This window comes from Petaurus breviceps, unplaced genomic scaffold, assembly GCF_028583685.1.
Source record: "Petaurus breviceps papuanus isolate PSGF00001 unplaced genomic scaffold, PetGlider_PUasm1.0 208, whole genome shotgun sequence".
In the NCBI taxonomy this organism is placed as follows: domain Eukaryota; kingdom Metazoa; phylum Chordata; class Mammalia; order Diprotodontia; family Petauridae; genus Petaurus; species Petaurus breviceps.
The window spans coordinates 31,782,173-31,809,062 of record NW_027185852.1 but is presented as its reverse complement, the minus strand read 5'-3'; the positions used below and the strand labels follow the sequence as shown (position 1 = coordinate 31,809,062).

At 48.6% G+C, this 26,890-nt stretch overlaps 1 protein-coding gene across 1 annotated transcript in view; it reads left to right on the top strand.

Annotated features, from left to right (window-relative positions):
- Positions 1-26,890, top strand: part of LOC138165441 (cilia- and flagella-associated protein 57-like) — a 55,984-nt gene that overhangs the window by 5,129 nt on the left and 23,965 nt on the right. The window contains exons 4-10 of the mRNA XM_069093807.1: positions 3,430-3,713; positions 8,539-8,746; positions 11,419-11,571; positions 12,150-12,289; positions 12,775-12,940; positions 13,678-13,791; positions 20,582-20,794. Of these exons, the coding sequence (XP_068949908.1) occupies positions 3,430-3,713; positions 8,539-8,746; positions 11,419-11,571; positions 12,150-12,289; positions 12,775-12,940; positions 13,678-13,791; positions 20,582-20,794 (1,278 nt within the window). The remainder of the gene's footprint in view (positions 1-3,429; positions 3,714-8,538; positions 8,747-11,418; positions 11,572-12,149; positions 12,290-12,774; positions 12,941-13,677; positions 13,792-20,581; positions 20,795-26,890) is intronic.

Here is a 26,890-nt window from a genome sequence, read left to right as displayed (position 1 = left end):
CACACACACACACACACACACACACACACACACACACACACACACACCTAGTCGTGTGACCTTGGACAAGTCACCTAACCCCAATTGCCCTCCCCTACCCCCTCCAAAAAGCAAAAAAAAAAGATGATCCAGGTTCTAGTTCTGTCTCTGATGTATGCCAGCTGTCTGCCTTGGCCAAGGCTCTTCTGTTTCACCTAGTCATCAGGAGACTTGAGTCATGGCTAGAAAGGGCTTCGCAGACTGTGCAGTATGAGCCGGTGGGTCCAGCCCTGCTTATAATGCTGACCCTTCTGTCATGTCTGCACTGGGCCGAGCAGAGCAGGTGGACCAGGCACTGAAAGCCCTTCACAGCCTGAGAAATGATTGAAACAAAGCTCCCGCTTGAGGTCTTCTGAAGGTATGAGTCACAGAGCTGGCAGCAGGCCTCCTCCTGCAAGCCCACTCAGCAAACCCCAGGTCCTGGGGGCCCAGCATCCTCACTGAGCATTAAGCATTGCTTGATAGCCACTCCTTTGCTGCCCAAATGAGGACTTCTGAGAACATGCTGGTCCACACGAAACCATCACTTAAGACTTTTGGAGCCTGTCCCCCACCCTTTAGGCTGCTTCAAAGGCTCCCTCCCCTGCAGAAGTGGAGACACCTCTGGTTGACATTTAAAGCCTTCCCAGCCTGGCTTCTGCACATCTCTGCAGAACCCCATGCCTCACCACACAGATCGATCTGATTGCTTCCCCCCCTCCGTAGCGCATCCCTCTGACTCACATCCCCCAAGTGCCCTCCCCCAGCACCACCTCCTATCAAGGCCTTTCCTGATTCCCCCACTTATTGGAGCAGCTTTCTCCCAATGCTGCTTCCGTTGGTACATAGCCAGCATTCATTTCTCTATGAATGTGCTCCCATCCCTCAGGACAATGTAAGCCCTGGAGAGCAAGAATTGCCTCTTTTTTGCCTTTGTGCCCCAATGCCCAGCACAATGTCTGGCACAGAGTACACTCTTAGTAAATGCTTGCTGACTTATGAATGGTCAGGTACTTGGGCATTCCCTGGCCCCAGATGGAAGTGATTGGGAGCCCCTTGCTAGAGAGAGGAAGGAGGGAGTTAGCATCAGGGGCTCTTGATGCTTTTGGTCATAGGGACTGATCTCAGAGTCCCCTGATTGCCCCTTATCAGACACCCCCCAATCTGCTCCAAACCTCTCACCCCATTGCTACTCCGTATTGAAGGGGAGGACCTCACTTCATTTTTACCTACAAATAGAGGCCTTTGACCCTAATCTTTCTCTTCTCCTTTATACCTTCATCCTCTCTACATCATTCCCAATATTCTCTCTTCTGAGTGGGTGGCCTTACTCACCAAGGCTAACCCTATATAATCTGTGCTTTTGGTTTCATCTCCTCTCTTCTGATCCCCCCCTTAATTTCCTTTTTTAAAAAATTTTAACATTTTTACTTAAAGTTTTGAGTTCTAAATTCTGTGCTTCCCTCCCCTTCCATCCTTCCTTAAATGGTAAGCAATCAGATATAAGTTATCCACATGCAAGTATAAAAAACATTTCCATATTAGTCATTTTGTATAAGAAAACAAAGGAAAAAATGAAAGAGAAAGTAAAAATAGCATGCTTCAGTCTATTCAGTCGATATCAGTTCTTTCTCTGAAAGCAGATAGTAAGCTTCATCATGAGTCCTTTGGGATTGTCTTGGGTCATTGTATCACTGAGACTGGCTAAGTCATTCACAACTGATCATCATAGAATATTGCTGTTACTGTGTATAGCATTCTCTTAGTTCTGTTCACTTCACTCTGCATCAGTTCATGTAAATCCTTCCAAGTTTTTCTTTTTTTTTAATTTTGTTTTTTGTTTTTGCTTTTTGGAGGGCAATTGGGGTTAAGTGACTTGCCCAAGGTCACACGGCTAAGTGAGTGTGTGTGTGTGTGTGTGTGTGTGTGTGTGTGTGTGTGAAGTGTCTGAGACCGGATTTGAACTCAGGACCTCCTGACTCCAGGGCCAGTGCTCTATTCACTGGGCCACCTAGTCGCCCCCCAGGTTTTTCTGAAAGCATCCTATTTGTCATTTCTTATAGCACAATAGCATTCTATTACAATCTTATACTATGGCTTGTTTAGCCATTCCCCAATGATGGGTATCCCCTCAATTTCCAATTCTTTGCCACCATAAAAAGAGCTGCTGTAATATTTTTGTAGAAATAGGTCTTTTCCCTTTTTTTGGAGGTCCTTGAGATATAGACCTCTCAGTCTTCCCCTTATGCTTGCTCTTACTCCATGACTTGTCCCCTCTGCAGATTTAACACTGTTGCTCACCCATCCTCCTGGCATGTCTGTCTGGAAGTTTCCAGGCTGTACATGGACCACCCCAGAAGTCTAGGAAGTGCACAGCCTAATTTGTGCGGCCCCACAACTGTTCTTCCTTTGAGTAGGCAAAGGAGTGTTGACAGTATGATCTACAGTTGATGGTCAAATCACAGATCTTATAGTGCCCATCTATAAATGAAGACTTAGAACCCAGGACCTCTCATGGTGTGGGCCCAGCTTACAAAATCAGGGTTAAGGTTAGGGACTTGACACTGTCTTGCAAACTAGAATTCATGAAGGCCAGGCCCTCTTCTATGTAATAAGAATACTGTCACTGATAGGGAACACAGAATTGGAGAGTCAGAAGGGATCTCAGGAGCCTTCTCTGAAAAGGAGTCTCCATTGTACCATCAAGGATAGATAGTGCCTCTGCTTGCAGCCCTCTGAGGAGGAGCCCTGCCCTCCCCCCATACCTTCTGCCTGTCTGTGGACTCTGCCGAAGACCTCTGGCTGCTATTTGCTCGGCAGAATGGGGTCAGTGAGTGACCAGCCCTGACATCCCTGTGACAGGGACTTCCTTAGGTCCACTCTCAAGGCCACCTCCCATGGCAGTCCTCATCACAGGAATTAGACGTGAAACCCACTGTTAGAGCAATGACATTGTCAAACCAACACTTGCTGTTTCCCCTCTCCCTTTCCTAGGGGCTTAGTCACCATCATTTTACAAAACCCATATCTAGAATCTGGCAAGGATTGGAAGTCATGCTCCTGACCTCCCCACAGACTTGTCTAAACACAGGGTCTCACCCTATTTTACACTTAGTGCGCACCAGTTGTCAGCCAGACCAGAAGGCACAACAGATCTGGCATCCCTTGGAGGCTTCAGAGTGACCCTCCTGGCTCTCCCTGTCAGCCAGGATAGCTGATTCTTCCTGGTGATATACTCCTCCCCGTGGGAGCAGGCTGCTGCCAGAAAGCACATGGAATTCAGGGGCTTCCTGCCCTTGGACACCTGGGGCAGCTTGGGCAATGGGGAGCAGCACAAGCCCTTTATAAATAGAAGACATTTTCTCCTGGAAGATGTAAAAAAAACTGGCTTAATTTTTTTCCCTCTTACAGGTGAGCTTCAATCCCCAAGATAACACTCAGATCTGTGTCATTGGAAATGGCATCTTTAAACTTTTCCGTTATGCTGAGGGAACATTGAAGCAAACCAATTTCCAACGGGGAGAGCCCCAGAACTACCTATCCCATGCCTGGATCTCTGAAGACCGGATTATTGTGGGCACTGATATGGGCAAGCTCTTCCTGTTTGAATCTGGAGATCAGCGCTGGGAAACAAGCATTGTGTGCAAGGAGGCTGCCAGTGACAGGAAGATGGAGGTGGTCCAGGATTCAGAGAGGTAACAGGACCCCTCCCACAGGAATGGGGGAGGTGGGTCCCAGGCAGCCACTCTGCAACTCCAGCCATCTCAGGGATAGGCGTCGAGGTGGGAGGGGGTGTCAGGTGGGGGTCTGCTAACCTCACTCGGGGGGGGGGGGGGCAGAGCCCTCTTACCTGGAAGGATAGAGAAAGGCCTCATGAAAGTGTTAGGGGAGCAGAGCCCTACAGGATCCTAAGAGGCAGGATAAGGAGGAAAGAGCCTGCCAGGCACTGGCACAGCTTGGGCAAGGACCCAGAGGCTGGAGATGGAGCCACAGGGGCTGGAGCAGAGGGTTCCTTATGAAGCCCTGTACCAAAGGGTGGTGCCATAAGGCTTCTAACAAGTCTTCAAAGCTCCCGCCATCGATTGGAGTCTCGGATTCCTTGGGGTCACTGGTACTTGTGTGGAGCAGGATTTCCTCTAGTCCATCCCCAGGTAGCCTTGCCAAGCCTTCCTAGCTGCCCTGGCCTCCTCCTGTTGGGGATTGTGTCTGCAGACCTCTCCTGCCTGCCCCTCTCAAACTTGATCTTCCAGACCCACAATCTTGCATCATCATTTGATTCCAGGCCAGGGCAACAGCACCCTTTGTTGGTGTGTGCCCCAGACCACTTTCACTGCCCTCCTTTCTTGGTTGCCTACCTTTTCCATCTCCCTGACCCTCCCCTGAGAGTTCAGCTAGTATGGCAGAGGCTGTGTGCAACCAGCCAGCCTGGCCTTCCTCCGACCCCTGCAGGATGCCCAGCTCTTGGCCAGCCTTGTGGGTATCAGTAGCACCATGAGCCTTTCTGTGGATTCAGGGAACAGACCCATTCCTGGGTTGTGTTGCCTAATGTATTTAAATTCACATTTTATCTGCCCCCTTGTGGAGTTTCCCTAATTTCAGAGTATGGGGGAATCATACCTATAGCTGGAGGGGCCTGGCACATTTATGAAGTGCCCCCTTGCTGGCACTTGGGTCACAATGACAGAAAGAGTCCATACCCTCAGGGAGCTTACATTCTTAGATAACTAGTTTGGGGCCAGGCCCATGATCAGTGAAGGGCCTGGCACAACCTGGGAGGAAACCCCTCCCCTGCAGGGGCAGATTGGCCCTTGCTTCAGAGTCATAGAAGGTTGCCTGGGGTCCTGAGAGGTGGTCACCCAACCAGGATTGCCAGAGGTCTTCCTGAGGCCTCTAGAGATCAGCTCCCTGCCCACCCCATCAAACTGCCTCTGACTCAGTACCTAATGTACAGTGAACATGGAGGAAGGAGAAAGAGTTAATCACTGGGGAGATCAGGGAAGGCTATAAGGGAGTACTGAAGCTTTGGATGAGTCTGAAGATGGGGGGGTGCAGGGAAAGGTTGGTATTAGTGCAGTGACTTAAGGGTTCTAGGGAGAGCTGTCCAGCAGGGAGGCACAGAATCGAGCTCAGCAGCATCCACTCAGACCCTTCCACAGAAGGAGTCCCCAGGGACCTGACAAACAGTGATCCAGGCCAACCTTTGCTAGAAGACCTCCCAGGATGGGGAGATTCCCCCACCGCCCCCCCCCCCCCCCCCCGAGGGGGGCCCCCCCCCCCCCCCCCCCCCCCCCCGCAGCAGTCTGCTTCCCTCGGCATCAAGACCAGTCATCAGGAAAGTCTGAGCCAAAGACAGAGAACAAAAATAGCCTCCTTAAAAAGACCAGCATTAATTGTACCTCAAGGTTTGCCCAATACCCACCATCGCACTGGATCTGCTCAAATTCCCCGCTCCAGCCACCATTAGACAGATGAAGACACTGGGGTTCAGAGAGTGCAGGTAGCTGGCCAAAGGGCTCCTGGCCCCTGTGTCCATCAGGGAATCCATTTCTTTTTCCGCTGCATTGAAGAGGAATCTCTTCATCCTGTGGAATCCCATCTCTGTGAATACTGGTCTAAGGTTCTGCTGAAACCAGCAAGCCACTGGCCATGCTTTGTTTTGGGCCTCCTTCTGACTTCAGAATTACAGACTATGAGAAAATGACAGAGAGTGGGCCCCTTGGGGCCTTTGGTCCAACCCAGACCCCCAAGCCAGGCTGCTCAGTGTGCCAGGCACCTTACCTTGCTAAATGTGGCGGATACAGAGGAAGGGAAAAGTCAGTCTCCGCTCTCAGAGCTCAAAGCTGAACATAAACAAGAACTGTACAGGACACGTAGGAAATAACAGAGGGAAGGTGTGAGCATTAAGCACGGGCTCAGGAAAGGCTTCCTGTCAAAGGTGAGGGGATCTTAGCCGGGGCTTGAAGCCATGGAAACCAGGAAGGGAAGAGGATGGAGAGCATCCCGTGGACATTCCTTGGAAATCCGGTGAAAATACCCAGACGTGGAAAATGGATTGTCTTGTTGGGGTGTGTTTGTCCTTTGGGCAGTCTGATGAAGCCTGTGGACCCCATCTCAGAATCATGTTTGTAAATGTATAAAATTAAACACAAAGATTACAAAGGAAGTACCTGTTGAAACAAAGCAGCTCACAGACCCCAGGTTAAGGACCCCTGTTCTGAAGGAATCTCTGTTGTCACATACTTTACAAGTGCTTAACCAACATATATACGCAGCCCTCCATGGAGCAGGAGCTTCCCACTTCCCCAGGCAGCCCCTTCCACTTTGGGGCAGAACAATGGGCCCCAAGTCTTTTCTACACCCAGCCTGGATCTGCCCCTTTGCCATTCCCCCTTGTAAGCCAGGTAGAACCATCTGAGGCCCCTTTCCCAGGACAGCTCTTCAGAACATGATTTGTTATTTCCCCAGCAAAGATTGGGGGAAGATGTTTATTCAGCCTTTACCCTCTCCTCATCTGTGTAACAAGATGACCAGACTCCCTCTACAGGTGGGGGTGGAGAGGGGGTTGGGATTCCCCTGGAGGAGGCTTTCCCCAGATAGTATGTCCTCTAACCCTTGTCCCTCCCCATTCAGTTAGCATAGCTGTTGTTTAAAGCTATATTGAGTGATGGTAGCTTAAGCTCTGGCTCCTTAAAAGTAGAAGCTATAGCCATCCTCCTCCTTATCAAGTATGCGTAGATTAAGAAATAGCCCATAAGCATTTACTAAGTGTCTGCTCTGTGGCAGGCACTGGGGATGCAGAGAAAGACAGAAATAAGTCCTGCTCTCAAGGGGCTTACTGTCTAATGGGGAAAACAGCCACGTATGAACAAGATACATCAGTAGAAATGTACGTGATCAACAGAGAGAGAAGGCACCAGCATTAAGGGAGACCAGGAAAGGCAAGATGAGATCTGAACTAGGACTTGAAGGAAGTCAGCAGGCAGAGATGAGGAGGGAGGGAATTCAGGACATAGGGAAGAGCCCGTGAAAATGGCCAGTCTGGAGATGGTGTGTCTCCTGTGAGGAACTATGGCTGGAGAGTGAGGTGTAAGACTAGAAAGGCGGGCTGGGCCGGCAAGAGTGCTAAAGAGAGGATTTTATATTCAGCCCTTTGATGACGCCAAACAAGGAGCCACTGGAGACTATAAGAGGTAATTGGGGTAGGGTAGAGAAAGAGGGGGTGACGTGGTCAAATGTGAACTACAGGGAGATTCCTCTGACAGCTGAAGGGAGAATGGACTGGAGTGGGGAGACCAACTAACAGCTATTGCAGAAACCCAAGTGTGAGGTATTGAGGGCCTGCAACCAGCTGATGGCGATGTTGGAGGAGGAGAGATGTTCGAAGGTAAAATTGGCAAGACTTGGGATGAGCGGTCCAGGACGGCACCTAGGTTATGAACCTGGGTGACTAGGAGAAGGATGGTGCCATGGCGTTAACAGGGAAGTTTAAAGAGGGGAGAGAGTTGGGGGGGGACAAGTTCAGTTTGGGGGGTGCCAAGTTTAAGATGTCCGTGGGATACCCAGTTTGAGGCAAGCGGTTGGAAACAGGAGACTGGAGGGGAATTAGGGCTGGATAGGTCAGCCTGAGTATCATTAGCATAGAGACTGCCGTTGAGATCATAGGAGTTGATGAGATCACAGAGGCCAGAGCCCTGAGGGACAGACACCCAGATTGAACAGGAATGGAGATAGCAAGTCACACGTCAGACCTCCCCTAAAAAAGCCTCCAGTCAAATCCAGAGAACACAGACATTCCCATTAAGAAAACATTCCCATAAAGAGCTCTTCATTGTGGAACATGTAAATACAGAGAGAAAAGCAGATACTGCTGCCGTCATCCCCTGGGCAGCTGGGCTATTGAAACTCCTTGTGTGGCACCCTTCTTTCCCAATGCTATAGGGATGGGGTCAGCTCACAGGGTCCTCACAGGCCTCTCACCAGGACTGTCTGTCCTAGGAAGGGGAGTATTGAGGGAATGGGCCTCTCCTCCTGCCAGGGTCCATGCCTCCAACTGTGTTGTTAGCATTTTCTTCTTGTTCTCTTGGTGGAGACACCAAACAGCTTGTTTACCTTCCCACACTGATCCTTTCTCCTGAGCCCAGCGTGTTTCCACAGCAGTGGCATGTCACCACCCCTCTGCTTCCCCTCTCACCCCAGCCTCTCACTTGGAACAAGAGGCCAAGACTCTTCTGATTTCCCTAGCAGAGACCAAGAGGCCTTTGGATGATCCTAGAGGACCAAGATGATGGGCTGACCCTGTCTCTGTTATCTTCTAAGCATCTTGACACCTTATTCCTGGGAGGGTGCAAGTGTCTGGTGTTGGACCACTGGTACTTCAGAACTTGGGTTTCTGAAATTCTGTCTCCATCTGACCTAATCTCAGGGGGAACAACTGGGGTCCTTCCTTCTCAGTAACCAGTAACCTCAGCCCCATGAGGCTTTTCCTGTGGATTCCTGTAATCTGGTGTTTTCCTTTTGCAGCCTCATTGAATTCCCGGCACCAAGCTCTCCTGACTTGTCCAATGAGCAGCTCTTTGTGGAAAAGACCGAGAGTCAGAACTTGATGCCCCAAGTGTCTGCCATTGCACCCTACTCGAAGGGCTTTGCGTGTTCTGCGGGGCTGGGCAGAGTCCTGCTCTACGAGAAGATGGAGGAGAAGGACGCCTATCGGGAGAGTCGGGAGATCCGGGTAAGGAAGCGCTCCCCTGTCCTTGTGCTCTTTAAGATTCCTGGGGAAAGGAGGGGGAGGATAGATCCACACTGGGAGTTAGATTTGGATCCAGTGAACCTCAGAGCAGACAGGCTGCTGAGAGATGGCAGCAGCAGGAGTATCTGCAAGTGGCTCTGGAGACCAGGGACCTCCAGGACCGCTGTGGCCTAGACGTCCTCCTGGCTTCTTGAAGGCCACATCTGGAAGGTTCTGCCAAGCTGGATCCCCCCCAAAAGAGGGTGTGCCTGTACTTGGGGGCCAAAGGAGGATAGGTCTTCAGTGAGCATTTATTAAGTGCCTACTGTGTGCTAAGTTCTGAGGGCAGTTTCTGCCTTCAAAGAGCTTACACTCTACTGGAAGGTAAGCATAGTTACAGAAAAAGTAATAAAACAGACACCAGATGGATAAAATAAGAGACCCCAGTACAAGGAGACCAGCTGGCCAAAGCCCATCCCAGGAGCGCGATCAGGAAGCAGTGGAATTCTGAGAGCGCCTACCAGAGAGGTGGCAGGGGACAGAGGGGGAGAAAGGCTCCCTTCTGACATGCATCACCAGGGGAGCCCAGGGAGAGAGGAGGGGCCTGTGCTGGCACGGAGGTGGGGCAGTACCAGCCACTCCCCTACCCTGCCCTCATCAGTGGAGCCAGTGGTCCTTCCATAGCAGCCATTCCAAGTGTCCTTATCCCTCCTCCGGCCTCCCTGACCAGGCCCTCATAATTCAGTGGAAACTGCCCTCCCCAAAGTCACCAGCTCTGACGGCCTCTGCTGGATGTTGCAGATCACCCTCACCTCCCAGGAGCTTTTTCCTCTCTGTGCCCTGTGCCCTCCTGTCTAGATCTTCACCCTGGTGAACACAGGTGGGGAGAGTCCCTCTGTCCTCAGCCCTGGTCAGTCTGGATCTCTGAGCTTGTATTTAGTTCTAGGTAACTCAGGGGTTTTTTTCCTGTTGGTTGTTTTTTTAAGGATATAAGGGGATACCTCATTGAGAATTCAGCAAAAGCTGAAGGTCTCTAGTGCCTAAAAAACAAGATGGTGTAAGGTGAAGGAGAGATGGAAAACAGATTTACCCACCTTAGAAAGGATGGAAAGCTTGATCCTTCAGTTGCATGTGAAGAAGCCTGTAACACTGGCCCTATGTTAGATTCCTCAGGAGTATTGGCATCAAAGCTGACTCATTTTAAAGCCATCACCCCAGGACAGCGTAGAGCGGGTTCATGTGTCCAGGGGACTTGTGAGTCGAGATTTGGTCTGTAGGAGAGATACACCTTTCCCCTTCTGCAGAGGGTCCAAGGAGAGAGGTTTCTGCCTCAGCTAAGGGTCATTTGTAGCGTTGCAGCTGAAAGGGGCACAGTAGCACTCCAGCTAGATGAAGGAGCAGTGCCCCCAGCTCAGCCCAGGAGTGAGCCCAGGGCACCAACACAGATGCCACGTCCTGAGAAGGGCCAGCCGCTGAGCAGCCCTCCCAGCCAGTGGCCACTGCCTAACAGTGGAGCAGCCCCTGGCCAGTGGCAGTGTGGCCTTCTTGGCACGGTCCAGGAGGAAGCAGGGCAGTTGTTGAGTGACCTGATCCGCCCCTCCAGCCCTACTGTTCAGAGCATCAGCTAAGCTGCCAGTACACAGGAAGCCCCATGCCCTGCCAAACAGAGCGGCTGGGCCTCCATCTCTCAGCAGGGGGGGGGGGGGGGGGGGGGAGCTGTGTTGGCTAGTTTAGTTGAATGTTTTCCTTCCCTTTTTTTTATTACAAGGGCTGTCTCTATGGGCAGAGGAGGGATGTGTGGGCTTTTTGTTTGTTTGCTTTTCTGGGAGGCAATCGGGGGTTAAGTGACTTGCCCAGGGTCACACAGCTACTAAGTGTCTGAGACAGGATTTAAACTCAGGTCCTCCTGACTCCAGGCCCAGTACTCTGGCTACTGCACCACCTAGCCACTCTAAGGGATGCAGTTTTTAGCTAAAGGTAACATAACAGCAAAAATTATCAATAAAATTTTAGAAAAAAAACCGACCTTTTCACAAGTGTCAGTGACTTCAGGGAGAGTTCTTGGACAAATTGCTTCTGGGAGACTTTCTCTGAAAACATGCTTGGGGCAAATCTCCTGAAGCCACTGGGCTTGTGAAAGATCAACAAGCTAGGACGTCTGAAGAGGTCATTTTTTCTTCTAAATTTGTATGGGTAATTTTTGCTGTTACGTTAAAACATATGTTTTTTGGTTAAAAACACATTTGTCCAAGAATCCCACCAGGAAATGGGAAAGCTCCATCTCCTCAGACCTGCATCAGCTCAGCCCTCCCCAGCCCTGAGAAAGCTGAGTTGAAGCTGTCAGGATGATCAGTGAGACAGCAGAGGAAATAATTGGTTGGTTGTGTGGGACACTGGTCCCTGCTGTTATCCCATGGCACAGCGGGCAGAGTGCTGGCCTTGGAGTCCAGAAGATCTGAGTTCAGATCTCACTCCCGACACTTATTAGCTGTGGGACCCCTGGTAGATCACGTCCCTTCACTCAGCCTCGGTTCCCTCATCTGTAAAATGGGAGTAATGATAAGATCCATGGTTCAAGTAAAATGGGAAAGGGCACTCACAGCACCTGCAGAATGCAGGACTCTGGAGCTGATGCGAGATCTTCTCCTTCTCCCTGGGCCTGGTTGGCCATGCAGATCCCCCTGGACCAGAACAGCAATGATCCGAGCCAGTCTGACAAGCAGGAAATCCTCTGTATGTGCTTCAGCCCTTCAGAGGAGACGCTGATTGTCAGCACCAACAAAAGCCAGCTGTACAGCATCACCATGTCCCTGACGGAGATCAGCAAGGTGAGGGAGGAGGACCTGGGCTCTGCCCCTCCATGGGGTCCCCTGCTCTCCACCAGCATGACCAACCTGGGGGCAAGTCCTGGCCTCAGTTTCCTTATCTGTAAAATGAGGGGCTTCAGGCTAGACAACCTCAAAGGCCCATTCCAGCTCAGAATCCTAGAGTCTGGGGGCTCTATGAAAAGGAAGCACACTCACCTACACGGTCAAGTGTCCAAATCGCTTCTACATATGCAGATGTCCTAATTGACACTTATTAAGCTCCTATGTTATACCAGGTTCTGGGATTAAAAGGCAAGAAACAAAAAAAGGAACTTAGCCAGTCTTAGATATGCTGAGGTCCAGTATGAAGCAGCTTCTCCTAGTGCTGGTATCCTTCATGTGACCATTGCTCCCCATACCACTGCCTCCATGATATGTTTGGTAGCAGAAAGCCCAGGAGACTGTGGCCCGCACTTGTGTTTTCTTAGCATTTTTTCCTTCCAGGGTAATTTCTTCCAGCTTCCTGGCTTCTCCCTCCTGGGATACTGCATGGGGGAGCTGGGTGAGTGCCCCTCTGTGAATCGTTGTGATCTTCCCAGGGGGAGCCTGCCCACTTTGAGTTCCTCATGTACCCGCTGCACTCTGCGCCCATCACAGGGCTGGCTGCCTGCATCCGCAAGCCCCTCATTGCCACATGTTCCCTGGACCGATCAGTGCGCATCTGGAACTACGAGACCAAGTAAGGAAGAAGACACCTGGAGAATGTGGTGTTTGCCCCACTGTGGTCCTGTCTGGCTTACTTGGGCCATGCCACCTCACCACGTGTCCAGCACCTCCTCAGTGCCAGGCAGTGGCCAAGAGGCCAGCCCGGCACCCAGACAGACCTCATCTTGAGCCCTGCCTCTGACACATGCTGCCTGGGTGACCTTCAATTCTCAGGGCCCCTGATGCCTCTGACACATTCATCAGAGGTGCTGGTCTGTACTGGGTGAAGGTGTGTCCACCCCAGTGCAGTCATAAATCCAGGCCAAGAAATAAGGTCAAGGTCCCAGGGATATGGAGACAAAAATTAAGAATCCCTGCCTTCAGGGAGCTTCTCTTGTGTTAGAGGGGCCTGGGCTCTGAGCACTGAGGCCTGGGAGCTGCCTGTCTGGGGGATACTGGGCAGTCACCTGCTGTGCTTGGGGGAGAGTGATGGAGAGCCCCTCCCCATCCTGTCCCCAGTAACCTGGAGCTGTTCAAGGAGTACCAGGAAGAGGCCTACACAGTCTCTCTTCACCCTTCTGGGCACTTCACCGTGGTCGGCTTTGCTGACAAGCTGCGCATCATGAATCTGCTCATTAACGACATCCGAGCGTTCAAGGAATTCCCCATCCGGGGCTGCCGAGAGGTGAGAGCCGCCAGAAGGGCATCCTGTGCTGCAGGGCCCTGTACAGGGTCTCAGCCTCTGCTCCAAGACCTCCAGGGCAGGGAGCTCACTCTACCCCAAAACCCAGGCAGCCACTCCCACCCAGGGGCGTCTCTACTTGCTGGGACTGGTTCCTTTCCACGACCACAGCTCAGCCTTGTGCCGTACTGTGTATGGTCCATTTCTCCTGTCTGCCCAAGTCAGATGACAAAGTCACTTCTCTTTGTCCCTCCACTGGTCTTCACCCAAACCTTCTCCACTACGCTTTACCCTTCCTCATTCCGATTTCCCCACAGGAGTCACCTTCCTCATGTCCAATGTACCCTACACACATCCTGCCCCTTTGATGGCACTGACTGTCCAGCGTGGCTCCCACTCACTGATGGGAGGTCTTCCAGACTCTCCTCTTACTGCCCCCAAAGCGGACCAGACACAATAACATGCCCAGGGCTCCTTGGCATGGAGTCAGGAGCAAGTGAGGGGATCACAAAGCTGTACCTGGGGACCCAGGGGTGCAGATGAGGTGGGGGGAGCACTGTCCATCACAGGCTACCCTCCCTGGCCAGCCTGGTGGGCAGAATGGCTGCTGCAGTCATTCTACAGTGCCTCTGGCCCTGACACAGTCTCATTAGACGTGAAGGACCTGGGAGCTGTCTGCAGCATCCTCAGGCAGGGCCCACCCCGGCTCATGTGTCTCTCTCATCCCAACCACTCCCTAGTGTGCCTTTAGTAACGGAGGCCACCTGTTTGCCGCTGTCAATGGGAACGTGATCCACATCTACACCTCAACCAGCCTGGAGAACATCTCTAACCTGAAGGGACACACAGGCAAGGTGAGTGTGGCCAGTCTAGGCTGTCGGGATCCCTCCCCACCCCATACGTGTGTGTGCACACATGCACGCACCCTCCTGAGTGGGCACAATGTGAGTGTGGGCAGTCCAGGCTGTTGGGATCCCTCCCTGCCCCATACGTGTGTGTGTACACATGCACACTCCCTCCTGAGTGGGCACAAGGTGAGTGTGGCCAGGTGCAGAGGGGGGGTCACTGCCTGGCCAGTCTAGGCTGTCGGGATCCCTCCCCACCCCATATGTGTGTGTGCACACATGCACACGCCCTCCTGAGTGAGCACAAGGTGAGTGTTGGGCGCCCTTTGGGCTGCTAGGTGGCCTCACACTGTTTGCAGTCACAGAATCCAAGAGGCTGAGCACAGATCCCTCCATAATGGGCATCCAGCTTCTGCTTGGACTTCTGGGGAGGGGGCTTCCCCATCTCCTGCAGCTGCCTCACCCACTGTAGGACGCATGGCTTTGTTGGGAAGTTTTTCCTGACCCCGAAGCTAAGCTGGGCTTCCTGAAGCCACCTGCCTTTCCCTGCCAGACGCATGCACACACATGTTCTGCCCTCCTGGGTCAGTGGAACAGGCATTCTCCCTTCCGTGCACCGCCTCCCTGGGGCCTTCAGCTGATCTCTTGAGCCCCTTGTCCCCTGCGCTGCCTTCCCTAGCTCATGCCCAGAGCTGCAGCCAGTGACCGAGATGTGGCTTGCCCAGGCCCCTTTCCCATGTCCCGCAGGAAGTCTTCCTCCGCTCCTCTCAGTTCTTATGCCTTTTCCCCATTTGTCCTGTCCTATTTGTATATGTTTGCTCACATGTTGTCTCTCCTGTTTGATTGTGAGCTCCTCGGGGGCGGGGACTGTCTTGTGCCTCTTTCTGTATCCCCAGCCCTTAGCACGGCGCCTGGCACACAGTAGGCACTTAATAAATGTTGGTTGCCGGCCTGCCTGATCTCCTTTATCACAATGGCAAGCACATTCAGTATCCCTGCTTTTCCCTATCAATGCCTCACCTGATATCAGGGGTCAGAGGTGCATAAGATTGTCTTGCTCCCACAGAATCTCAAATCATTTTGATGTATAGGTGAGAGACGGCACATGTTGGGAGATAGGCCTTTATTTTTTTTAATAGTCAACAAACAAGCACAGGAGGGTCCTGTAGACCCTTGTGTCTTTCAGTTAATTGTGGGTTGGTAAAGATGAGATTTACTATGGAACGTCAGTCTGGTGCTCTGCCGTACCACGGCCTCTTGCAGGTGGGGTATCCAGTCAAGGTACTGGTGCAGGACCACATGAATAAACTAGCTCATGGGCTCCTGTCAGTGTGTTTACTTTTGATAGTCAGCCAGAGGATGCAGTTGGTCAAAGCAAAGGTATTTACTGAGATGGCTTCATAAGAAAGACAGAACACATCTACCACCACCCCCATAAGCCTGGAGGTACACATGATATCCATGGTAAAAATTGGCAGACACATAGAGCATCCTAATAGAGGCAGCCAGATAGGAGGCACATGTGTGTCCAGCACTGTAGGCCCTGACATCCTTCCTCTTCTTGTGATGTCCTGACAGCGCTCCCTGCTCTGGGCAGTGTCTTTTCTGGGTAGGCCACTCAGTCGGTGTCCTGGGGCCTGATCTCTGCAGCTCCACTTCCTGTGACCAGGGCTAACTCTATTTTGGCTCACAAAGCTCCTTCAGTCTCATGCTTTGACTAACTGGGCCAACTCCTTAGCAGGTACAGTGTCTCCCATTAGGCTCGTACCTAGAGGATGAAAATATCTCTTAACAGAGGCAGGTTCAAGGTTTGGGTTCTTCTGTCACGGGCTCTCTTCTTGCCTGCCAGAGTTCAGGCACCTCAGAGCTTTCTCCTTCCTCTACAGATTCCCTATGGAATGTCTTGTTCTGTACATGGCCTCTAGGCACATGGTCAAGCCTTTGGCCAGCCAATGGTTAGCTGCTTTCTGATTGTATCAAGTTTGGTCACACACAAAAAAAATCTTTATCTCAGTTCAAATGATATTGTAAAGCAGCAGTCATCAAAAACATTTGGTACTAGTTAAAAAACAGAAAAGTCAGTCACTGGAACAGACAAGAGAATGAAGAGGCAGAAATAATGAAACTCAGTAAGCCAGTGTTCAGTAAATTCAAAACCATAAATTACCTTGGAAAGAACTCCTTTTAGAACTAGAAAGCAATCTGGCATAAATTAGGTTTAGACCAGCATTTCACACAATAGTCCACAATGAATTAAATGAATAGGGATCCTATGTAGCCTGAATAGAAAAGATCATGCCATGAAAAAATGAGAAGATAAAAGTGGATGTTGAAAACTAAAAGTAAATTAATTATTAATTTTTTTTTTAAGCAATCGGGGTTAAGTAACTTGCTCAAGGTTACAGGGCCAATTATTTCTGGGTGTGGTGCTGAGTGTCTGAGCCCGGGATTCAATCTCTAGGTCATCCCGACACTGGAGCCGGTGCTCTCACTCGCTGTGCTACCTGGCCGCCCCAATTATTGATTTTTTAAAAAGAGAAAAAGAAGAAGTACATCATATCCTTTGCACAGCTCTGAAGAGGAGATGTATTATTAACCAAGTAAGGAATGGAGACAATTACAAAAGAGATAATTCTGGCTTTATGTTAGAAAAGCTTTTGCATGAACAAGATTAATACATCTAGCATAAGAAAAAGAGTGGTTGACTGAGGAAAAGTATTTGGATCAAATATCTCTGATAAGGGTTTAATATTCTAGATATATAGACAACTAACAGAACTATATAAGATCAAAAGCCATTCTTCAATAGATAAGTGGTCAAAGGATAGAGGAGGATAGAAAGCTATTGACAACTACACAAAAGAATGTTCCAGTTCACTAAGAATAATAGAAATGCAGACCAAAACAGCTCTGAAGTTTCATGTCATACCCAGCAAACCTGCTTAGAAACAGGCATGCTAATGCATTGTTGGTGGAGCTGTGAATTGGTCTAATTCTGGAAAGCAATTTTTAATTATGTAAATAAAGTATGACATATCCATACCCTTTTCTGACCCAGAGAGTCCACACTGCTAGGCATATATACTAGGCATATACTGCTGGGCATGTCCACTGCTAGGCAGATTGGGAGTGGTTCAGTACACAGAAGTCATGAAATGATCAAATTTTATTCCAGAATCCAAAATCATCTTTATTGAAAAAGGCGAAGAATGTTTTTCCAGGGGACAGTTGGCCACCTGATACAAGAAGTCATATTTTTTTAAAATATTGATGAAAATGTAAAGCAGACATAAAGGAAAATAGTATTGATTGACATTGTTTGGAACTTGCATAAAAGATCTGTTTTTACCCAAAAAAAAAGGACATTGACAAAAAGAAAGGTTCTATGTGCCCCAAAATGCAGCACTTTCTGTGGTTATCAAGTAACTGGAAACCAAACAAATAACATGAATGTAATGGAAGAAACAGTGAACATGATGAATACAGAAATGCATGAACTGATGCAAAGTGCAGTAAAGCAGAACCAGGAAAACAATATCCATAGTGACCACAATGGGCAACTAGGTGGCACAGTGGATAGAGCACTGGGCCTGCAATAAGGAAGATCTGAGTTCAAAATAGACCTGACACTTGACTGTGTGACCCTGGTCAAGTCACTAACCTTGTTTGCCTCAGTTTCCTCATCTGTGAAGTGAGTTGGAGAAGAAAATGGCAGACCATTTCAGTATCTTTGCCAAGAAAACCCCAAATGGGGTCACAAAAAGTTGGACATGCCTGAAATAACTGAACAACAAGAAATCGACTACAACAATGTAAATAGGAAGAAAATTTAACAATCCAAACCGAATGATGCAAAAAAAAAAAAAGATTGGCTCCAAAAAAGAAGATGGATGCTTCACACTCAATCCATGGATATGGAACATTGGATACATCAGGGCTGTTAGGCTTTACCGATATTTTTCTTTCTTTCTGTAGATTCTTGTCCTAACTTCTGTCCTCACAGACTGAATCTCAGGACCCCAGAGCAAGACTACACTTCAGGCAATTAGGGAGCAGGGTGGTAAAGATGACCCTCTCAGGATTATCTGGGTCTCACAGAGGAGTTGGGAGGGATTCTCTAATTCCATTGACCCCAGCCCCGACTTGAGAGCTTCGTCCTGATATCATCAGTTAAAAGTCATTTTAGTTAGCCATCCTTAAGCAGCTTTTAGAAAAGGGGGTACAGTAAAAGACAAACTATCCCACTGTCTGTGACATTGTCTGCCACAAATATGCACAGAATCCATGGCAGATGGGGCTCGGGCTTAGAGAGCCCATGTGGTGATGGGGTAAATCTCAGTTTCAGGTTGCTAGAAGTCCTTTTCTCCCCATTATAGAGTGCTTAGCATGATGAGACTGTGTCCAGTCTGTAATTGGCTCTCAGACACTGGCATCAGTTGCTGCTATCCAGGGACCATACTGAAGCCTGATGAGAAGAGAGGCAGCCCAGAATCCTCTGGTGCTGTCAGAGCCTGCCAGTTCTCTGATTAAAGGCAGTAGGCTGAAGCCAAAGCCTCTCTTCCCTCATCCTTCCCCAGCCCAGGTGGTCCTTCCTCAGAGGTTTGCTGAACACTTTCTCCTGCTCCCCACTTGCTGGAACACCCCAATTCTATCAGCTCGATGCTTTAGTACAAGATTCAGAGACCCAAACAAAACTCTGCCATTTGGAACAGATCACCCATCTAGCATCATTTCACTTCATCAAATGATTTTCAAGGACTTTTCAGACTTAGCTGAGACCTATGATTGATTAATTAATCACTTCTTTGAAGTGTAGTGAGGTTGAATAAATGAATCCCACCCTTACAATTTTTTTTAAGTATTTGTTTAAAATGTAATGGTTACCACCCCAGCCTTCACTGCCTAAGAGCCAGTCACCTCTCCTCCAGGATTCACCAGTATGTATGCTTAAGGGGCTTATGTTCCTCCAATTTTAGGGGTCTCCTGCACCCTAGTTCCATTCAACCACTTAACGGTCAGATCAGCTTTTACCAAGGAACATTTACTTCAGAGGTGTAGCAGAAAGAAATATAAATATCCCCCTAATACCTGTGAGGCATAATCCTCCCTTACAATCACCCCAGTCTCCAGAGATTGAATTTGGTTCATAGCTTACCTCATTACCTATATAGCATGGCCCCACAGGTTCCAAGTCCAAAATCCCCTTGGGTTTGCATCCCAGTCACCTGGCTCCTCATGGCTTCCCAGATGGACTGGTAGCATCTGGTCTGCAATTCTGGCTCCATGGTTCAAGATCCCCACTCCAAGAACTTCACTGACTATGCCTAGAACCAAAGTGAACAAATAAGACCAACCAAAATGCCAAGTCTGATTCTTGAGACCCCAGGGCTTTAAAGGTTGAGCAGGAAGCAAGGTAGCCCTATGCATGGTGTCCATGCTGTGGGTAAACTGCACCTTCACCTCACAGACACTGCTGGAAAGAAAGCAAAACTCTCCCAGTCTGGTAGCTTGAAAGATGCAGCCTGTCCTGGCTGTGTAGCCAAAGGAAGAAGCCTGCTCTCAACCACGTGGGATGTCTTCTCCTAGAAACAGATCCCTGGTGCCTCCTGCATGGGTGCCTCTATCTTTTGTGATTTAGGCATGCACAACAAAAACTGTTGCACAAGGGATGGCTTTCTGGGATGGAAAAGGACAGGGATTTAAGAGGAAATCTAGGCAAAGTTTAAAAAGTTATCAATTGAAATATATTTGGGAGAAAGCTTGCCTCTTTACATTCTTTTTAATACTGTAACACCTCCTCATCTCTGTCATAGTCTTCTCTCTCTGATAGTTTCATCAACTGGAATGGGGCAGGAGGGAAATCAGATGGTCAGAAGTCTAATCAACTCCACACACATAGGCACATGCACACACAAGTGCTTTTAATACCCTCGTCAAGGATGCCCCTGATGCACGCGTACTAAACATTTTCCATTGATAGGAGAGTAGATTCATAAGTTACTGGGTTTTTGTGTTCCTTTGTTTGCCTTTCACTTGAATTGTATTGATCAGGCCTGAGATTCACCCCCCCATACACACACACACACACACACTTTTGGTATCCCCTTTCCTCTCAGACATGTTATGAAGCCCTCTGTAACCTCACAGTTCTCTCTATACTTGACCTAATCCAGCAGCTTTTTCCATCTTTGTTCCCTTTATCACATTTTCAAACTCCTCCACAAACATGTCTAGGACTGCACCACTCCCAGTCCTAGGGCAGTGATTTCTCTGCCCTTGATGGAGAAACAAGACGCCATATTGCAGAACTTTCTTCTGTTCGTTGTCTCCCTTCCATTTTTCATCCATAAATGTCCTGGGGGTGACTTTCCCTTAGGGGGTCTCAGCCATTTGTTTTTCTTCTTTCTGTTTTCCTTACTGCTTCTCTCTATTTGATGAGGCCATCTCCACCACCCAGTGATCTTTTCTGTATGGTTTTACAGGGGAGTTTCCATCTTAAACTGGCACTGCCCTTGGTTACCTTATCTCTACACTTGGCAAACAAGTCAAGCATTTGCCAACTAAGGCAGCTTTTAGGTGTTTTCATTACAGCAATTGGTTTACATCAGTTAAGCTTGAATTTTCTTATGGGTGTAGAGGGTATATGTTCCAAAGAGCTCTTGTGGGTGGGAAGGATCTCATTCCTTTTTTTTCTTGCATACCCCCCACCCAGTGCCTTGTAGGATTCAATAAATGTTGGCTAAACTGAATTTTCCAAGTCTGTAGCTCTTCACCAGGATTAATCTTTGCTCTCTTCCAGATCAAGTCGGTTGCATGGAATTTGGATGACAGCAAGTTGATTTCCTGTGGAACAGATGGCGCCGTGTATGAGTGGAACCTCTCCTCAGGGAAGAGGGAGACTGAGTGCGTGCTCAAATCCTGCAGCTACAACTGCGTGGGCATCTCTCCTGACTCTAAAATCATTTTTGCTGTTGGATCTGACCAGACCCTCAAGGAGATTGCAGACTCTTCGGTGAGCAGGACTGTAACATTGGGAGAAGGGCTAGGGCAGAACCAAAGGAACAGGATACCAGACATTCATGGTTCACCAGCTGGTATTGTGGATGAAAATCTCAGACTGGAAATCTCTTTGGTGGGTTCCTGTAAGTAAATAGGGGACCCCAAATATATCCCAGATAAAACCCATACAGGATAGAACACCCTCTTGAACTATCCTCCCAATGCATGCTGGCAGGTTGGCACCCCAGAAGGGCAACTATTTGAAGGTTCAAGGTATTCTATGGCAAGTCTTCTTAAACTTTTTCCACTCATGACCCCTTTAGTGCTTCTTAAACTGTGGGTCTTGAACCTATATGGGTTCACAAGTCGCAGTTTAAAAAGTGCTGCTCTGTGGGGTTGCATTCCTCAAAATTTAACTCATGAGCCCCCACTGATGTGTTTACCTTTAGTAATTGGCCAGATGATGCAGTTGACTCCAAGCAAAGATATTTACTGAAATGGGGTAGCATGAAAAATAGAAACAAATCATTCCCTGTATAACCCTAGGACACTCTCTTCCCACCCCACACAACATCAGTGGGAAGAATGGACACACATATAGAATATAAGAATAGAGAGGTGCACACACAGGAAACACACCCAGCCCTGGAAACTCACACCTCCAACTGCAGGAACACAATGTCCTTTTCCTTCTCCTCGTGTCTTCATGAGGTTCCCCTAATGCAGTCTCTGCTGAGATTCCTGGCCATGTTCTTCTCCACAGCTCAATTCCTACTTGCCAGGGCTACCTCTAAATTCACAAAGCTTCTCCAGTCTTGTGCCTTGACTCGCAAAGCCTTCTCTATTCTGGGTAAAGAGAACAAGGAGAGCAAACATGTATGAATAATAAATATTATGAATAATAAATAATAAACATCTACTATGTTCCAGGCACTATGCTAAGTACTTTGCAAATATTATCTCACTTGAGCCTCACAACAACCCTGAGAGTTAGGTGATAGAGAGATAGGTGCTATTATTATCCCCATTTTACAGTTGAGGAGACTGAGGCAGACAGAGGTTTAATGACATTCCCAAAGTCATATTACAACTAGTAAGTATCTGATGCTGGATTTCAACTCAGGTTTTCCTGACTCCAGGCCCAGCACTCAATCTACTGCACCACTGATTTTCTTCTACTAGGCAATTAGTTCACCTGCAAGATAGCAGGATTGATGGGGTGTAAAGAGGAGGGTGAGGAACAATTCTTTTTCAAGAGCTGTCTCCTTCTTCTATACTGGCTCTGTTCTCTGATGCCAGAAGTATGCTTTTCATGACTGATCCTTGACTTGACTATTCCTTCGAGCACATCTTACTGTGTAAGGGCAACCAGAGGCCCATCCCTGAGCCAGTCAATAGCTAACTGTTGTAGGATGTATGGGGTGCTCAGGGAGGACTAGCCCCTCTGGTATGGGGCCTTGCTGAGCTTTTCAAGGCTACTTCTCCACCTTTGGTGTTCCACCCGCTACCCACCTCTCACCTGTGGCTCCAAGAGCTGGCACAGCAGCCACATCCCAGTAAAACCATCTTAGCAGGCAGGTCAAATCAGGTCGAGGGTAACTGAGAGGCCTCAGACCTTCTGCTGAATTGGGGGTGTGCCCCAAGCACGTGAAGACCTCCCCTAGCAGAATGGGCGGAGGAGAACATTTTGTTTCAGTGGACCACAAAGGTGGCAGAAGCAGGTGCTGAGGCGCTCTTAACATCAGACACCAAAGACACCAAGATCACCCACTGTATCCAGAGATCTTCCCAGTCATCTCGACTTCTGTCTTGGCCCTGGGTTTCAGTGACTGGAAGAGAGAGCGAGGCTGATGATTTCACACAGCTCTGCCTCACTTAAATCCAGTCTAGGCTCAAGTCAAAAGGCAGCACTTGTACCATTTTACTGTTTTGTTATTTTATTATTTTACTATTCAATGATTTTTACAATTTTTATCATTTTATTATTCGTTACTTTTACTTTGTTACTATTTTACTATCTTACTGTTTGACGTATCTCAAAGTCTGTGGCACCAGGCTAGTGATGGGGCAGCAGGTGGGAGCTGGACATCAGGAGCTGTAGTCACGATCCTGCACACAGGCAGCCCAGGCCATATGGCTGTCTTCTCACTGGACCAAAGCAGCAGTGGGATCTGGCAGCCCCCTGGGTGTCTGAGCAGCATTGCTCCCCTTCTATCAGAAGTAAGGGTCTAGAAAAGATGCCCTAAAATTTGTCTGCTTCATTCAGCCGCAGCCTGCTGACCTCAGAAGGTGGAGATTCTGCCCTCCCATCACAACACAGAAACTTTTGTGAAGAGAACTCCACTCACCAATGGTACGTGGAATGTTCATACATGTATGGACCATGTGAAATGAAAGACAGACAGCTCTCGTTCCAAAAGAACTCTAAGGTAACACATCCATACGGCGGCCCAAGTTACACAGGTCTGGCAGATGGAGGCCAGTTTACTGAAGTCAGAGATAGATACACATTTTTCTGAAGTGGCTACAGTGATGGGGATCGTCGTGAAGCCAATCTAGGCCACAAGCAAGTATGCCCACCAAAAGGAGTGAACGCCGGGCTCATGACAACGTGATCACCGCTTGTAGAAAAGCACCACGTCACCATCATCAGTGCACACATCCCCACCATGACAAGCCCTGATGAGGCCAAAGAGACCTTTTATAAAGGCCTGGTGATCCTCATCATAAGTGTACTGAAAGAGCACTATACTCCTGGGTGACTAACGCCAGAGTAGGCACAGAATGCCAGACATGATGGGGAGTCCTTGGGAGGAATGGAGTCAGAAACAGCAACAGCAGCGGCAGTGGTCACTTACTAGTGAAGACTTGTTCTCACCACCAACGCTGCCTTCCATTTACCTAAAGACAACAGAATTTCATGGATACACCCTCGCAGCAAACATTAGCATTTAACTGACTGTCATTGTAAGAAGAAGAGACAGACAGGATGTGAGTGAGGGGGATGATGGATGATGTAGCCAGACTCATCCTCTCCGAGCTAAACATTTACATTCGACAGAAGAGGGGGCCTCAAAGCATGGAAACTATCACAACACTCAGCAACAGCAGATTAGAGCACTTCTCTCCATGTGAGCAGCTTATATCACTGACTTGGAGGGACAGCTAACCCAACACACTGTTGGCAACAGTGGAGCAGAAAAGGGATGGGCAGCTTTCAGAAACGTCATGTCCGGAACCACACTCATCTGGGCCAGAACACTTGCAAACATCAGCTTTGGTTTAATGAAAATTATGGAGGAATTCAAAAGCTATTGAATGAAAAAACGAGAACTCTACAGGGTCTACCAGCAGGATGGTTCATCTGTCTCTGAAATGGCAGCATTTAACTCCATCAAAAGTGAGGTGCAAGAAAAGCTTAGAGAGATGTGGGATTCTTGGCTCAGTAAGAAGGCAAATGAAATTCAGTTTTATGCTGATCATAACAACCCAAAGTGCTTTTGTAATGCCCTGAAGGCTATTTATGGGCCACAGACCTATGGTGCATCTCAACTACTCAGTGCTGATGGAGCCACATTGATTACTGATAAGAACATGATCCTGGAAAGGTGGTTCTGAACACTTCCATAGTGTTCTTTCTCAACAGACTGTCAGCTAATACAGAAGCCACTGACTATCTACCTCAGGTTGATGTCAGTCTCTCTCTAGCCGAACTTCCAACTGAAGAAGACATTTTGAATGTCATTAGACTCCTCTCACATGGCAAAATGCCTGGTGTTGATTCTGTTCCAGCAGAGATTCACAAGGTAGTGGGTCCAATGCTCATACAAAAGCTGATGGAAATCTTCCAAGTTATATGGCAAGAGGAGGTTATCCCCCAGGAGTTCAAGGATGCCTCCATCATCCTTCTATATGAAGGACAAGGAAATAGGTTGTCCTGTGACAGCCACAGGCGGGTCTCTCTCTTTGTCACTGCTGTCAAGATTCTTGCCAGAGTCCTCCTTAATCAGCCAATCCTTCACTTGAAAGATGGTCATCTACCTGAGAACCAGTGTGACTTAAGAAAGAGCTGCGGAACAGTCAACATGGTGTTTGCTGCCTGACAGCTCCAGGCAAAATGCCAGGAGCAGAACAGAGGTCTGTATACAATGTTTGTCAGTCTAGCCAAGGCCTTTAATGTTGTCTGTCTCGAGGGAAAATCATGGCAAAATGTGGCTGCTCATAGAAGTTCATCAGTATTGTATGCCAGTTTCACGAAGGTGTGCTTGTACAGGTTCTGGTTTCCCAGTCACCAGTGGACTGAAGCAAGTCTGTGTGCTTGCTTCTGTGCTTTTTTAGTGTGTTGTTTTCTGCAGTGTTGTCAGAAGCCTTCAGTGAGGACCAAAAAAAATGGCATCAAGGTCAAGTACTGACTGACAGTAAATTATTTCACTTGAAAAGGCTACAAGCCAAGACTGAGGTGGAGGGAGAGTCAGCACGTGACTTTTTGTTCAGAGATGATTGTGCACTCAGTGTAGCCTCTGAAACTGAGGTGCAACAAAGTGTGGATCGATTCTCTGCCCTTTGTGCTAATTTTGGCCTGACAGTGAACAAGAAAACAGGTTCTTCACTAGCCAACACCCACCATCCATAAGTGGAATGATTGGTTACAGCAAATAGAGACATTTTGAATGCTGTGGATAAATTCACTTACATTGGCAGTATACTTTCCAGGGATGTTCACACAGGTGATGAGGTTGAGGCATACATTGCCAGAGCTAGCTCAGTGTTTGGGAGGCTCTGAAGGAAAGGGTAGAGAGAAGAGGTATTAGACTACCAAGCCGAAGGTCTACAGAGCTGTTGTGCTGACCTCCTTGTTTGCCTGTGAAACCTGGACAGTCTACCAGCACTGTGCCAGGAAACTGAATCGCTTCCACTTGAATTGTCTTAGGAAGATTCTGAAGATCACCTGGCAGGATAAGGTACCAGGCACTGAGGTCCTTTCTTTTTTTTTTCTTTTTAAGCAATTGGGGTTAAGTAACTTGCTCAAGGTTACACAGCCAGGTGTTTCTGGGTGGATGCTAAGTGTCTGAGCCTGAATTCAATCCCCAGGTAATCCTGACACTGGGGCCGGTGCTGTTACTCGCTGTGCTACCTGGCCGCCCCGACTAAGGCCCTTTCTTGAGCTGAACTGACAAGCATTCAAACTCTCCTGCAGAGAGGGTAACTCTAATGGGCTGGACATATTGCTCAAATGCCTCCAGTTGCCTTCATGGCCATTGGAACAAATTGTTCTCATCCATCCATTCCACTGGGGGAAGTCTTCACATACTTGGGGTAGATACCCCCCTAACCCACTGGTAGATCTGAGGCTTTTCAGTTATCTTCAGCCTGATTTAGAAAGCACATACAAGCAGAAAGACAGTCCCTGTCCTCAAGGACCTTATCTTCTAATAGAGAAAACAGCACATCAAAAAAAAAAACCATTTTTTTTAAAAAGAGTGTGGTAAAAAAGGGAGAAATGAAGGTCCTTAACCAGGGACACAGGCTAGAAAGCAGAGGCAGGAAGCCAGGTGTACAGCCTGGAGAGGAATGAAGATCTGCCTGGCCTGGGCCGTCTGCTTAACATGGAGGTTCTGGGAGGAGCCAGCCAACCAGAGAGAGGGTCCACAGAGGTGGAGGGGGCAGAGAGGTTTCTTCAGGCTTTTGTAGAGAGAGTACAGGAGTAGAGTCAGAGAGCATCCTGGAGAGGATGGTGGTGCTTTCAACAGCCATTGGAAAGTTGAGAAGAGAAGAGGGCTTGGGGGGGAAAGATGAAGATGTCAGTCCTGGACATGTTGAGTTTGAGATGACCGAGGGACATGCCATTTGAGCTGTCCAGTAGGCAGTTAGTGGTGCCAAACTGGGGCTCAGAAGAGAGGTTAGGGCCTGTCGGATAGATGTATAGATATGAAATTCATCTGTTTAGAGTTGAAAATTGAATCCATGGAAGCTGATGAAGTCCCCAGGTGAGAGGTATAGAAAGGAGAAAAGGGGGCCCAGGACAGATCCTTGGGGTCACCCACAGTTAGGAAGCCAGCAAAGGAGGCTGAGGAGCCATCATGCAGGTGGGGAAAGGCAACAGAGAGTT